The 15,924-nt window shown below is 31.7% G+C and overlaps 1 protein-coding gene and 1 long non-coding RNA gene across 3 annotated transcripts in view; one reads left to right on the forward strand and one right to left on the reverse strand.

Annotated features, from left to right (window-relative positions):
• Positions 1–15,924, forward strand: part of LOC126759147 (protein sprint) — a 282,986-nt gene that overhangs the window by 3,938 nt on the left and 263,124 nt on the right. For both annotated transcript variants that reach the window (XM_050473803.1, XM_050473802.1), the window contains exon 2: positions 2,570–2,787. In XM_050473803.1, coding sequence (XP_050329760.1) covers positions 2,714–2,787 — 74 coding nt within the window. In that variant the 5' untranslated portion in view covers positions 2,570–2,713. The remainder of the gene's footprint in view (positions 1–2,569; positions 2,788–15,924) is intronic.
• Positions 9,946–12,214, reverse strand: LOC126759205 (uncharacterized). Its single transcript, XR_007666980.1, has 2 exons — positions 12,173–12,214; positions 9,946–10,029 (listed from the first exon to the last, which is right to left on the reverse strand). It is a non-coding gene; the product is annotated as an uncharacterized LOC126759205 (long non-coding RNA).

The raw sequence follows: 15,924 nt of genomic DNA on the forward strand, positions 1-15,924 counted from the left end.
AATTAATTGAAAAATGATATAAAAATTTTCTAAATTTACTATATAACTAGAAAATAATTAATTAAAAATAGTATTAAAAAGTTTAAAATTAAATATAAAAAAAATTAAAATTAAATAAATAAAATTTAAAATTAAATAAAAATATAAAATTTAATTTAAAATATTAAAATTTTTTAAATAATTTTAAAAAAAATTAATTTTAGAATTTAAAAATTAAAAATTTAAATAATTTTAAAATTTTATTAATAATACTATATAACTAGAAAATAATTAATTAAAAATAAAATAGTATTAAAAAGTTTAAAATTAAATTAAAAATAAAAAACATAAAATTTAATAAATAAAATTTAAAATTAAATAATTATGAAATATAAAATATAATATATGAAAATTAAACTAATTTAAATTAAAAATTAATTAGAAAATTATAAATTTAATTTGTTTAATTTTTTTTATTATTTAATTCTTAACTTTTTATGTATACATATATATTATTTTTAATTTTCATTTTAATTTATTTCAATAATTGTAGTTGATAATTTGTTTTTTAATTTAAAAATTATATAAAATATGTTAATTTTAAGAAAAAAAATTAAATAATAATTTAATTAAAAATAAAATGGTATTAAAAACTTGAAAATTAAATTAAAAATAAAAACATGAAAATTGAAAAAAAAATTTAAATTAAATAAAATGCAATGTTAAAAATATAATGAAAATCAAACTAATTTAAATTAAAAGTTTTTTAAAGAAAACTAAAAATTAAATTATGATAAAAATTTAATTCAGAACTAAAAATTATTTTATTTAGAACTACAAATTGTATGTTTAATTTATTTGAGTTTAAACTAATTTAAATTAAAAGTTTTTTTTAATAATAAAAATTTGATTCAGAATTAAAAATTATAAATTTAATTTATTTGAGTTTAAACTAATTTAAATTAAACGCTATTTAAAGAAAATAAATAAAAATTAAATTATATTAGAAATGAAATTAAGAGTTAAATATTAATTATAAAATTGAAAATTATAAATTTAATTTATTTTTAAATTGCTTTAATTTAATTTTTAGTTTTTTCTAATTATTTTTTTTAATTTTAATTTTTTTCATTAATTTTAAAAGTTTCTATTAAAGAGAAAATTTAATATTTTATAGCTACAGCTTTGTTACTAATTTCGCTAAAGTCATATTAATTTAAAATTTAATTTAGTTTTTAAATATTTTATTTGACTCCTACTTTTTTATATCAATTTTAATTTTGCTTTAAATTTAATTTAATTTTTGTATAATAAAATTTTGTTAATTAAAGGATTATATTAAAATCGAAAGAGGTATTTTAAAAAAAATTTTTAATTATTTTATTTTATTAAAGAAATGGTATCAATTTACAATATTTAACAATATTTTAAAATATTAAAATAAAAATTTATTTAGAAACTGAATTTGATTTTCTTTGTACACTCTTTTACTAATAAAGATGAATTTTAAAAATATTTTTAACATTGAAAAATTTAAATATAAAATAGTTAAAGTATAAAAAATAGAAAACTTGACGCCAAAAATTATAACTTATATTACCAAAAATTAATAATGATTATATATTTTAGTAAAAAATAATTTTTTATATATCGTACCGTTGAAATTTTCACCTCCTTCACTTTAAACGAAATGATTGCAACACAAAGGAAATGAGTCCGCTAAAGTCACAAAGTGAAAAAGCGACAAAAGTGTCTGCAAAACCAAGACGAAAATTGCTTTTAATCAAATCGAAATTGAAATGAATTTGTCAAGCTCACGTTCCAAATGCACTTTTCGAGTTACAACTACAACAACATAGCATATTGCAGTGATACGGTTTTTGGTGATGCCAGTGAGTTAACGAGTTTAAGTGCTTCAAATACATAAGTGCCTTTGTGTCATATACATGCATATACATATATTTGTGTATGTATATGAAAGTCAAATGAGAGTATATGCTTAATGTATTATATACATATATTAGTTTTATATGGTATATACAATATTAGTGATTACATGCAAGTGCAACCCCATTTTTCGTCTTCGCTTGTGTATCCGACGATCTTATTGTGCTTTAACTTATTAATTCATCAAAATATACCGGTGATTTACACATATACTTGCATATAAACAAACGTATATATGTATATGTATGTATTTCGTTCGCGTATATACATATGTATCTTGTGTGTTCCATTTCCTTCTTAAATCGGTCGAATCATTAACGCTGCTAAAAAGTTGTTATTGTTGCTTCCAAAAGAATTAAGAAAGTGAAACAAAATAAAAAATTTAAAAAAAATCTTGAAAAAAATTAAAAAAAAAAATCTTAAAAAAAATTTAAAAAATTGCGTGTGTATGTCTTAAAGTGACCCTCGCAAAGCTCGCGGTTCACCCCTTTGAAGTAGCACTGTGCGATTCCCTTGAAAAAATAAAATAAAATCTCAGCGCTGTGTTTGAAACCGTAACCCACACTTCTCAATATCACTCGTTTTTTATTGTTTTCATTTTCGTGTTTTTTTATCTGCTGCTGTATTTGTTTTTGTATTCCAGTAAGTCGCCAAAATTTCAGTGTTTAACCAACAAACACTTTATTTAACAAAAGAAACGGCTGTTCTTGCCTGTGCTCCAAGTGTTTTTGTGTTTGTATGCTGGTGCTCCATATTTTTGCAGTGTTTTTTGTTGGTTTAGTGGTTTATGGAAGTTTATAAAATGATGATGACGACCACAAGCCTCGGAAGGAATTTCTTTGAAAAAATCTTCAGTTTCCGGTATGTGTATATTGTTTTGTTTTGTAACGGTGGTTTAGTATTAAGAAATGCAAATTTTTAGCTTTGTGTATAATTGACGTTAAGCCTGAAATGTCAAACCATCATAAAGCTTTTTATTTCATGTTGCAATAAGCCAATGATAGCGTCCATTTTTTGAAATACTTAGAGAGGTGGCAACTCTTCCCTTAAGTATATCCTATAGAAATGGCCTTATTAAATCCCCTTAGTTTTATGATCATATTTTAATATTTAGATTAGTTAGGTTTATCTTTTTTAGGAAAAATAAATTAACAAGTGGCAACTCTTCTCAAATTCAAGTCCACAGGCGCCCACACTTACCCACCATTAGGCCAATTATGCTACCGGATGGTAACCAAAATAAGTCTTATCCAGCAACTCAGTGGATTTGGTAAAAAACCTGATTCTTGTCCACCCCAGCTGAATAATTAGCAGGGCCAGGTCATCTGACTTTTCATGTCCCTCTATTCTTATATAAACCGAGTACCCATATAATGTTAACCGAGTTACTGAGAGTCTAGTAATGCCTGGTTGCATATCCTAACGCAGTGAGACTTGATATTGACGTATAACCCTAATTGCCGCTTGGCTATCTAGTAGAAGGTTTGTGGACTTGCTGGTTCAAGCAGAGATCCACTAAGCACCTTCCGTTACGCTCACAATTTCAACCTGAAAGACTGAATTGTAGTCATTTAATTTGAAGATATCTTCTGTGTAAGGATTATATGGAAAAGGTCCGTTCCTGTTCCTATTTCACCCTTACTTTCTCATAGATCTCCTATCGCATTTCCATGCTAGCCCAAGTTCATTAACAATGTCTAGTAGGATACCAAGCCCGTGATGACGCAGCGTCTGATTCCAACGATCGAAAATCGTGAGTATTGCGTAAATCTTACTTACTTGAATATGGATGGGATGCATATTGAGCATAACCTACAGAGTCTTTGTTTCATCTTTGTTCTAGTTTTCATTACGTCTGTAATCCGTCAGCAAGCAGGTTAATTGCACCTAATTTAGAGGTATAATGGGACACTTTTTCCATAATGCCATCCACCATACCACCGCATCATATATTAGTATGTGGCGGATAATACTTGTACGAGTATAGAGCCAATAGACCATATGGGGTGGTAAACCCTACTTTGGGGCAATGGCTATTATTTCTGTGAAAATCACTTGAAATTCCATGGACTTTACCTCTCCCCGGAGAGTAATTCTGTGAATCGCTAAATCGTTTTGAGAGCTAAATATCGTTTTTTTATATACTTATATATATGTACATATATGTATGTACCGTCAGTTTTATTCGGTATTAATATATTTGTCAGTAATATACATACATCTACATATGTAATTTATGTACATATATTCTCCTGGAGAAAAGCATTTGAGTGATAAGAAATGTTTCAGAAAAGCACGATACTTGGCAGTGTTTCTTAGAAATAATAAATAATTCCACATTCAAGGCTGAAACTCAATATTATTTTAAATTAAGTAAATGCATACATACTAACATACAAACAACTCTTAGCATTACACATTACATTACTTTATACAAATGTGAAAGAAATTGCTCTTGTTGAGTAATGCAGTCTACAAGTGTTTGATATTGAAACAAAGAAATAAAATCGCAACTTTTTAGAGATAAAACGGATTTACAAATGCATACATACATACAGATTCATATACATACAGTTATATACGTAGTTATATAATACATAAAGAAGTACCGCGCAGAGATAAATTTGAAGGTTAGTGGAACAAACATGATTTGAAGCGTTTATGCATGTATACTTGCACATTCTAGAAGTCAACTATGGGATCCCGAATTTTTAATCCCGAAAATTTCGGGATTTTGAATTGTTAAAAACTAATTTTGAAGAGTATTGAAATAAATGTAATTTAAATTTTTATACTTGTGCAAATACTATATACTTATCTAATTATGCATATATAGATCATGGAATCGCAGTATATGTTATGATTCCAGTACATTTTAGGGTTTGCAAGTTTTGATATTACATGATGTACACACTTGAGGATTAGTATAAAAAACATAATTTGACTTAGTATATATTATTGTACATTTATAGAAATTAGAGATGTCGGTTTCGGGATTTTGATATTTTCAACCCACGAAATTTTCGAAATTATTGGCAGACTTGTGAATTATTACAATATTCATTATTTAATGCAAGAAATATGTTTTAAAATTTGTAAATGAGCATATAAATGCTTTCAAGGTGATACATTTTGTACTAGAAATTTCGGGCCTATTTCGGGATTTGTGACTTTTTACAAGATAATGAGTTGAGGCGTTTAAATATACTAGTACACATTCAAATTAGAGCTGTCAATTGCGGGATCCAGATATTTTGAGTCCCGAAGATTTCGGGATTTGCATTTGTTTGGAAATATTTTTGTTAGTTATTCAAACAAATCAAACTAATATAAATTTTTGCTCGTACATACTGGAGTTTTACATACACATGTACATAAATGACGTGTAACCGATATTCAGTGTCCCGAATATGTTGGGATTATTTCGGGTTTTGTGTACTATTTCGAGTTAAATTTGAGCCTAAGTAGAACAAATATGATTCGATAATTTTATAAACTTCATTCATATAAAGTTAGAGATGTTTTGCACAAGTCCGCGATATTTTCAGGATCGAAAAATTCGGGACTATTTCGGGATTTCTGAATTGTTGCAATATAAATTTGAAGGTTAATGAAAGAAGTTTGTTTTAAAATATTCATATATACGAGTTATCAATTTTTGAACCTAAAAATATCAGCATTATTTCGGGATTTGCGGCTTGTTACGAGATAAATTTGAAACTAAATATTCTGATACTTTCAAATTAAATTTAAAGGTCAGTGAGAAAATTTATGTTTAAGTGGGTATATGTACATGCTAATGATATAATTCATTGCCTCCCGATATATTAAGTCACGAAATTTTCGCGATTATTTTGGAATTTGCTACTTGTTAACAGATAATTTTCAAACTTGGTGGCACAAATATGTTTTGAAGTGATCAAATGCAAATTCATATAAATTATAATGTGGATTCCGGATTTGCGCTTTTTTTCTGGGGAAAATGTCGGTATTTTTCAATTGTTTTAAGATAAATTTCAAGGTTATTGAAAAGATATTTTTTTATTTATTTATTTATTATTATAAAGTGGGTATATGCACTTGCTAATGAAATAGTAAATAGCATCTTGATATTTTAAGTCCCGAAATTTTCGGGATTATTTCGGGATTTGAAAATTCTTGACAAACATTTGAAATGAAAACAGAAATGCAACATGAATTTCTTACAAAAGTCGATAATTGAATTATGAACCGTCTTATTTAGCGCTGCATAGTATAAGATAAGACCTTACCAAATTTTTTATACGAAAATTATATTTTAACACTTATTGTACAGTATCTACAAGCTGGTATTTTAAAAATGTACTTGTGTATGTTGTCTGTAGGGTGTTCCTGTCAAGGTTGGGCATTCTGAAAATAATCGAAAAAATCTTTCTTTTTCAAATTGTTTTGAAAAACTATTTCTGGTTGAAGATTTTCCGGTTAAATTTTTTTTGCTGATGAATTGTTTATGTAAACATATATATATACCTACATATGTACATATTTGCCCTATATATTTCTTTTGCATATACTGTTTTTCTATATACATACATACATATGTACGAAAGTATGTACATATGCATCTAGACATCCATTATATAATTGTTTGTAATGAAGCCATCAAATTATTACAAAAACAAACTCTTGTTGTGAAAAAAAAATTGTAAAAAATGCATAATGTGATTTCAAATCGTGTTTATTTGTATGTATATGTGTGTTATAGGCAACAATAATAAACAATTGTCAATTGCGCGTCGGCCGCATGTTTTCCATTGGACATACGAAGCGATGCAACAGTCATATGGGTGCATGTGGGGCATATAACTTGAAAGGAAAATGCATATACCATATATGTAGCTATATGCAGAGTTGTATTTGTACTTATGTACATATGTGTGTAATCAGAGTTGCATATGTACATAAGTACAGGGTTATGTGAATTGGATAAATAATAAACAATGGTAAAAATCAACGTACAAATGAAGTTGTGGCAGTCGCTGTTTTTGTTGCTGTAATTATTCAACATCACCTCGAGTTGCATGTGTGGAGCGGCACAACATACGGTCAGCACGGTGCAGTGACGAGCGTCTTGGCTGAGGTGGAGTCGTAATGGTTGACTGCTACCTGTCGGTGGGTGCTGTTGTTGTCATTGAAACTGTGTCATGAATAAACTTACATACGAACATTTGTATTTCATATTGACGCCACATGTATTGTATATACATATGTATGTAAGTATGTGTGTTTATTATATTATGCCATTGTTTATTTATTCAACAGCGTTTGCTAATTGTTGATGCATTTCCCACCATTCAATTATTTTTTAATTTTTTTTTATTTTGTTGCACGGTGTAAATTCACACACATAAGTCACTGCAGTCGTCAACTAATTGGCTGGTGACGTTTTGACATTTCTCGCAACAAATTGCCGCTCAATTTACGTACTTGGTGTTTATAATTAGACGCATGTTACGTCACAGTGGCCAAACACGAAGTCACATATGCGGCTTAAACCGACAGCATGCTATAAACAACACACCAAGCCTACATTAGCAGCATGTGTGTATGTAGTTGTAAGTAAGTGGCAATTTGTATGGAAACTAGGCCTCACAACAACACAATCTCAACTTGTGAAGCTTGCAAGCTTCAAAGTGTCAATTATGTGTGAGTAGATTGGACTAAGCGAGCATTCTTCAAGTCATAATTATTGAGTATTAAAGAGTTTGCTTCGAAGAAAGACTTAAGAAAAAATAAATATTTAGAAAATTACTAAAAAAATATCTTTGTTCAATGTTTAGATCAACTTTTCCTTTCATTTGCGTTACTCAGCTTTCTAACCTACAAAAAATACAGGGTTAAAAAGGGTGATCTGTTTCGAGGTGCCCTATGTTTTGCAGAAAAAACACAGAAACTTCAAATTTAATGGGGAATGCTTATTATCATTCGAAAGAACTTTATCTGTCATTTATTTTTTGAAGATTATCTCTTTCATATGTTGGTCCCGGCTTCGTTTCAGATGGTTCAGCCATTGAGTCCAATTTTAAATGACTCGTGCGAATAATGCGACTGCTAATTGGCGAATAACGCGCGTGTTGTTTTGCTCCAAGGCCTGAATCAAATCGGGATTGTCGGTATAGAGTTTAGACTTTACATATCCATACAAGAAAAGTCTAACGTTGTTATATCACACTATCTTGGTGGCCCATCGATCAGCCCAAAACGTAAAATTATCTGCTCACCGAAGTGTTCTCTCAATAAATCTATTGATTGATGCGATGTGTGGGAAGTGGCGCCGTCTTGTTGAAACCAAATGTCGTTGAGATCTCGAGCTTCAATTTCAGACATCAAATAGTCGGCTATCATGGCGCGATAACGGTCACAAACCACACTAAATCGTTGCTTTTTCTGGATGAAGCGGCAGCTCTTGAATCTCTTCAGATTGCTCTTCGTCTCAAATGCGGCAATTCTGCTTATTTATATATACCCATTTAGCCAGAAATGGGCTTCAACGCTAAGCAAAATATTGGATCTTCTCGGAACTTTTCAAAAGCCCATAGAGTGAGAAGCGGTCGCTTGGGAATGTCGAACACCTTCAGTTCTTGCACTAGTTGCTGCGTACGGCGTCGAATCGACTCTTCGTGTACACTTTAAGCTACGGCTGCTATATTTTCTTCACTGCGTGCTAGAGATGGTCTATTCGGTCGAATATTATCCAATAATGAATATTAGTTCTAAAGATAAGTGTTTGTTTAGTACGCTCAGTAGGCCGATAATACTCACCACAAGTTGAGCGAAGCGCGCGAAACACATTCTTTTCAGAACGTGAATTTTCATAATAAAGTTGAAGGATTTGTAAACTTTGTTTAAGGCCAAGTGTTTTCAAAAAAGGGCTAGTAAAAAAAGTACCTGTATTTGGATCAGCCCTTAGTTGCATGCATATCATTAGAGATTTATTTATTTTTCTAGAGTTCTATACATAATATTAAGCCCTCGTTATTCTGGAACGAGTCAAGATGAAATTCGTTCAGTTTGTATTAAAAACTTTGACATGTTTATTTAAAATTCCGAATTTTATTAGCGCTTAATGTTGACTCTGTCATATCTGACATGTTTATAAATAAAATCCACCAGCTGGTAGCGTAAACATCTGGATTTCAATTGAAGGGGAATAGACATTCATTACTTTAGGGTTCTTTGTTTATATTAAACTTCAGTTTCGGAGTAAAAATTTCTAGAGAGACGAATTAAGATCGACTCATTCGTAATGCGCTGAATCAGAGAACTTAACTTAAATGATTTAAGTTCTCTGGCTGAATCTTGCAGCATTGACGAGAAGCAGATAAAACAAGTAAAAAAAAATAAGGGAAGGGCTAAGTTCGAGTGCAACCGAATATTTTACACTCTTGCAACTTGCAATGATGAAAGGCCGGGAAATTCCTTCAGGTGCTGGTAAAACTTATATGTATATTTATTATTTTATATATTTTGCCAATACCACGTACTAAAAAAGTTCCCTGGGTTTCTTAAAGTACCTTACATACAATCACATGGAGTAAAGTCATCCGTATGTTTGAAAATTCTGATATTAGTTAAGGGGGTATTCTGGTCTAGAAGCATGAATTTCAGGTAATTTTTAAAGTGTCGTAAAAAAAAGGCAATTAATATTTTTACTATCCATTTTTTTATTAGTTATTTGTTAATTTAAGAAGGGAACAGAAAAAAATTAGAAACTAAAAATAGCAAAAAAATTTCAAAAATTAGCTGACGAAGTGGGGGGTCTCTAAAAATTTCCACGTGACCATACTCATGATTTCAACCCTCCTAGTTATCTGAAACCAAAAAAAAGATTATTATTCTAGAATAATGTCGCAATGGCCGGAACTACGAAAAAGTGGGAAAAATTTTTTTTTCACAAAATGGCGACTGCCTGAAAAAAAAGTTTTTTTGGATCACTTTTTCTGACTATTTCGAATTTTTAAAAAATAATAAAAATAAAAATTTGGGAATGGGGCTAGTTCCAACCATAGACAAGCCTATAAAGAAGACTCTATAAAAATTTCAAGTAAATCGGTCCAGTAGAACCTGAGAAATCGTGGGTATTGTTCCGAAAAAGTCAGTTTTGAGAAAAACGCGTTTAAAGTTTCGCGTAATGTCTTTTTTTCGATTAGTTCCGGCCGAACCAGTTTGGATGCCGGGTCAGAAAAATGCCTATATTTCCGAAAATAATTTGAATTTTGAAAAATCCTCTTGTACACATATTCTTGAATAGTTAAACTTTGAAAATATAAAAAAAAAATTTCGATTTTTTTTTTAATTTCTAGACCAGAATACCCCCTTAAATGGGACACATTGACTTGCACTGAATAATTTTTGTTGTATTTGGCCAATTTTTTTTAGTTGAGTGACTGAATTTGATTGAAAACATTTTCTCATAGAATAATGAAAATTTACATTGAAGTACATATTAGATACATAAATTCTGAACATTACATTTTCAAGAAAAAATCTCACTCACATATCTTTTATTGCTTCATGTCTTTTACTTTTTCATATCTCTTATTTCTGCATATCCCGCTTTTGGCAATAAAAACATTTTCAGTCGCAAATTTCCGCATTCCGCCTCCATTCCACAGCCGCATTAAGTGTCTAATTAACATGACTGCGAATTCACCCGCAAAGCCAACTTTTGCCACACACTCGCTTTTACTGCTATTTATATCTTTTTTCAATTTATGCGAATGCATTTCCACGTACCGTGCCTACTTTCTTGAAATCTCCTGCTTTTTTCGCCAAAACGTTTATAAAAAGACAACCTTCGCAAGTTTGGTTGTTGGGTGGGCATTAGAAAGAAATATATCAGCGAGCAATCAGCTTAAGAAAAATTTATAGCACGCAACTGGAAACTATAACAAATAATCAATTAGGAAAAACTCAACTACTCATAGAACTATCCCTCACAAATGTTGTTATTTGGCCATAAAAGAACGATTGTGTTGGTATTAAGAGTACTAATTTACAAGCGGACGTTATACTCCCCGAAGTCTAAAAATGTTTTCGGAAATATATATTTTTGTTAGATTTACCTATAGTTTGAACAATGAGAATTTCGAATTATTTGGACTATATCCTAACATCTTAGTCATATATCCTGCATTCTGCAAGTTCCCAGATGACACTGATAACCTCTTGAAACATATCTTCAAACTTATTCTTTTAGAAGCTGTCCGTTTCCTGAAACTGATTGTGTGTAAATTCTGCTTTACTTAACCTGAGTGTAGTTACGCTCTCTCTTTCAATATATGTATGAAATGAAGTTATATATCAGTTCTTAAAAGCTATCTGGCTTTTTCATAATAATCGTTAAGCTCTTCATATTCGTATATCTACGGAATGCGAGATATAAGGTTGCTTATAACTAATACTCATCATCATTCCGAGTACCCTTTCAATGTAAATTAAAAATTCCCACTGAAATATGATCCCTTTTGCCCCAAAAGCTGTTATGAAGAGCTCTGTCATATCTGTCACATCTAACCCTATGAATGGACGAACTGACTTCTATAGTATGAATATGAATCAAGAGCTTCTGAAGACAAGTTACCCAAAACAGTTTAAAAGTGAGTCAAATCAATGTCAAAGCAAACGTTATACCATAAGATGTGACCAGATATATGATATTTCCAGTGACACTTCGAATGTTAATTAAAGCAGGTTTCAAGAGCCTGAACTTTAAGGGGGTATTCTGGTCTAGAAGCATGAATTTCAGGTAATATTTAAGGTGTCGTAAAAAAAAGGCAATTAATATTTTTACCATCCATTTTTTTACTAGTTATTTGTTAATTTTAGAAGAGTACAGAAAAAAATTAAAAACTAAAAAAAGTAAAAAATTTCAAAAATTATGAGCTGTCGAAGTGGGGGGTCTCTAAAAATTTCCACGGGACGATACCCATGATTTTAACCCTCCTAGTTATCTGAAACAAAAAACAAAAAAGATTATTAATCTAGAATAATGTCGCAATGGCCGGAACTACGGAAAAGTGGGAAAAAATTTTTTCACAAAATGGCGACTGCCTGAAAAAAAAGTTTTTCTCGGATCACTTTTTCTGAATATTTCGAAATTTTTTTGAAAATAATAAAAATAAAAATTTGGGGATAGGGTTCCAACCATAGACAAGCCTATAAAAAAGACTCTATAAAAATTTCAAGTAAATCGGTCCAGTAGAACCTGAGAAATCGTGGGTATCGTTCCGAAAAAGTCAGTTTTGAGAAAACGCGTTTAAAGTTTCGCGTAATGTCTTTTGTTCGATTAGTTCCGGCCGAACCAGTTTGGATGCCGGGTCAGAAAAATGCCTATATCTCCGAAAATAATTTGAATTTTGAAAAATCCTCTTGTACACATATTCTTGAATAGTTAAACTTTAAAAAAATATAAACAAAAATTCGATTTTTTTAAATTTCTAGACCAGAATACCCCCTTAATAAACCCGTTCCCCACAACAAGTCGATATTTGTGCATTGTATTGTTTGTGTAAGTACGAGGCTATATTTTTTCCTCGCGCCCTAAAAATACTTACAGTTTTAAGTATTGCCTCTGCTAATAGATCTGCACCAGTCTTTTCGATCAAACGCAACCTTATCTATCCTAATTTTCCAGTAATACTGGGATATGGTCTTTGTTGTATGAAATATCAGTAATCAAATATTATAGGATTTCATTTGATACCACGAAGACTTTCAAAAGCGCGATTCTTTCAGAAGAAGAATCCTTAATGGAGTACGTGTCTTTACAACTTCAAGTAATAGGTTTTTCAAAGTAACGGAGTCCATTTGCTTAATATTTAGTCGAACATTTAAAAGCTTTTTGGTTAGTCATCGGCTTAATAAGTGAGAGAGGAAAATGAAAAGAGTCTAAGGAGTCGACTCGAGGTCAAGCGGATGAACTTTCTCAGAGGATTTGTATATATGTATGTATGTATATCATATTTTTACATACCTACAAATCTATATATTATGTTAGCTTGTGAAAAGTATATAAATGGTGAAAATTGTAGCAATAGAATCAAAGAAGCAGCAATGGAAGCTTAGAGAAGGTAAGGGTATACTTGAGGTGTAACTGGAAACTTAGAATCATAGTCATATGTAATACATACATATTTATGTATATAACATATCTTACATAGATATATTCATTTCTGCAAATATATTTTTCGCATGTTTGCATTCATATCTATTCGCAATCAGTTGCTGTAAGATCATTTCCTGCTGCCAAGTGGCAAGCAACTACATATTGCCGGCTGCCGCCTGCTTGCCAGCCTGTTGCATGCAACACATTGTGCCACTCATATGTAACAACTGCCACGCTTGCCGTCGCATTGGCAAGTGTATTTCTGCGAAACGGATTGGCGGCGCGGTGTGTCTGGAATGACAACAAGCTGACACACGAGCAAAGCAGTGTTGCAGCCAATGCACAGCGCGACACAAAGTGTGGCAGCAACACGATTTGGCACTTTGCTAACTTGCCACATCGGTTATGCTGCATGCGCGCCAACTCGGTTGTGTTAATTCTCGTGTTATTTTTACTTCGTCGCTGACATAGAATTACTTGGCAAGCGCCGCAACGCGGTTCGCAGCGTGTTTCCGACAGTGATAGCGCAGCTCGCAGACAGATAGACAGTTTGCTTGCAGCAAAATGTGACAGCGCCGTTATGTGCGGCACATTTGAGCATTTCAAAAATTCTTAAAATGTTATGAACGTAATGACCGATGCAAAAAATTCTATAAATTGCTCAATTCTGCATTAAGTTTTAATAATTTCTTTATACAAATTACAAAATATTCGCTATTTCTTTAAATTTGTGTGCCGCTCATTAAATACTTACTTTGCTCCCTCTCCGCAATCGATCCGCTTTCCCAATCAATATTCAGAACTTTGCATCTAATATGTTAGCTACAGACCCACCACAACCATAAATCAATCCTTGATTCCAGAAATCTTCCTCCGATGTTCGTAGCTCACTTTACTCCAGAAAAGGAAGCATTAACATCACTTTTTCTCTCTTCCTTCTAAATTTTCTTTTATAAAATTATCAGTTTTTTTACTTTCGTATTTCAGGCTAACATTAATCTCTTCATCGTCAATTCTGGCATGTTTAGAGTCTCTATCTTCACAATAAGTATTTGCAATGAGCTTTATTGTAGTTTCAGAAGATCTCTCTCTCTCTCTTTCATTATGTAACCTCTTCTTTTTAAGCAATGTACAAAGCAAAGTCGCCCTTTTTGCACATTCTTTTTGATTAAAATCATCTTTACATCACAATAATTCAGACCCTAATTTTCAAATCCTAACGTTCTCTAATTTTTTGGTACTTTTATGGTCTTTATCCCTATTTGCAATATTAAGACCGGTTTATTTATCGTAGCAACATGAATACTACTAATGAATAGGGTTTAATACTTCTTCTTCTTTCTCTTTATCCACTATAAATTGTCATTTCGTCATATTAATACGACATTTCTCAACGAATCTCGAATATAGGCATCTATTATTCTAAGCTTAAAATAGCTTTTAAAACTATCACATCTATATAATGAGCTTTTCCCCTCCTCCACTATAGATGTCTGACCTCATTAAGGGATCCATTTAGAATCTCGAAATAATCTAGAAAGTAGTAAGTCATATTCTATGAAGCATGAGTAAAATACCACAATTCGAGCACTTAATACCACACGGCTATCAAACTGCGGCATATGTAAGGGCAAAAACTCAGTCCATCATCTCTCATTTTGAATTTACTCATAAGATTTTTATGGATATGGAATCGAACCGACGTTGAGTCGAAATTATTCATCGAGATACTGTCAAAAAGTTTTATAAGAATGCAATGTAAAGGGTGATCCATTTCGAGGTTCCCTACTTTTTCGAAGAAAAAACACAGAAACTTCTAATTTAATGGATAATGTTTATTATCATTCGACAGAACTCACTTTGGCAATAATTTTTTGTAGATTATTTCTTTCAAATATTCTCCGCTGATACGTCTCAGATGGTCCAGCTGTTGAGTCCAATTCTCTATGGCACGTTCGAGCATTTGACTGGTAATTGGCGAATGACAAACGTGATGTCTTGCTTTAAGGTCTGAATTGAAGTGGAATTGCCGGCATAGTCTTTAGACTTTACATATTCTTACAGGTGGCCAATCGACCGGTCCAAAACACGAAACTATCTGCTCATCGAAGTATTCTCTCAATACATCCATTGATTGAAGCGATGTGTGGGAAATGGCGCCGTCTCTTTGAGCTTTTGAGCTTCAATTTCAGGCATCATGTTGTCGGTTATAATGCCGCGATAACGATAGCTATTGATGGTTACATTCTCACCGGCATCGTTTTTGAAGAAATATGGATCAATGACTGCGCTGGCCCACAAACCACACCAAACGGTTGTATTTCTGGATGAAATGGCAGCCCTTGAATCTCTTCAGGTGACTCTTCGACTCAAAGGCGGCAATTTTGCTTGTTTACATATCCATTGAGCCAGAAATGGTCCTCATCGCTGAACAAAAGTTGGCTCGCAAACATCGGATCTTCTTCGATCTTTCCAAGCGCCTATAGAGCGAAGCGATGTCGCTTGGGAAGATCGAGCGGCTTCAGTTTTTGAACAAGCTGTATTTTGTACTCTTTCGATTTAAGATCTCCACGTAAAATACACCAAGTCGTTCCATACGTCAGTCCAAGTTGCTGCGAACAGCGCCGAATCGACTCTCTACGTTCACTAGTGATCTGTCAAAAAAGGCTATTGAAAAAAGTACCTCTACTTCGTTCACCCGTTATGTCGCGTTTAGTTCTTTTGATCGCCAGTTTAAATGCCGATGATAATTTGAGAAAAAATGTTTTTCAAAAGTTTAATGTTATAGCATAATTAGGCTTATTCTATTCAAAGCCCCGTCCAAAAGCTACTATTAATCAAAAAAGTTTAAA

The sequence above is a fragment of the Bactrocera neohumeralis genome, chromosome 5 (assembly GCF_024586455.1).
Source record: "Bactrocera neohumeralis isolate Rockhampton chromosome 5, APGP_CSIRO_Bneo_wtdbg2-racon-allhic-juicebox.fasta_v2, whole genome shotgun sequence".
In the NCBI taxonomy this organism is placed as follows: Eukaryota; Metazoa; Arthropoda; class Insecta; order Diptera; family Tephritidae; genus Bactrocera; species Bactrocera neohumeralis.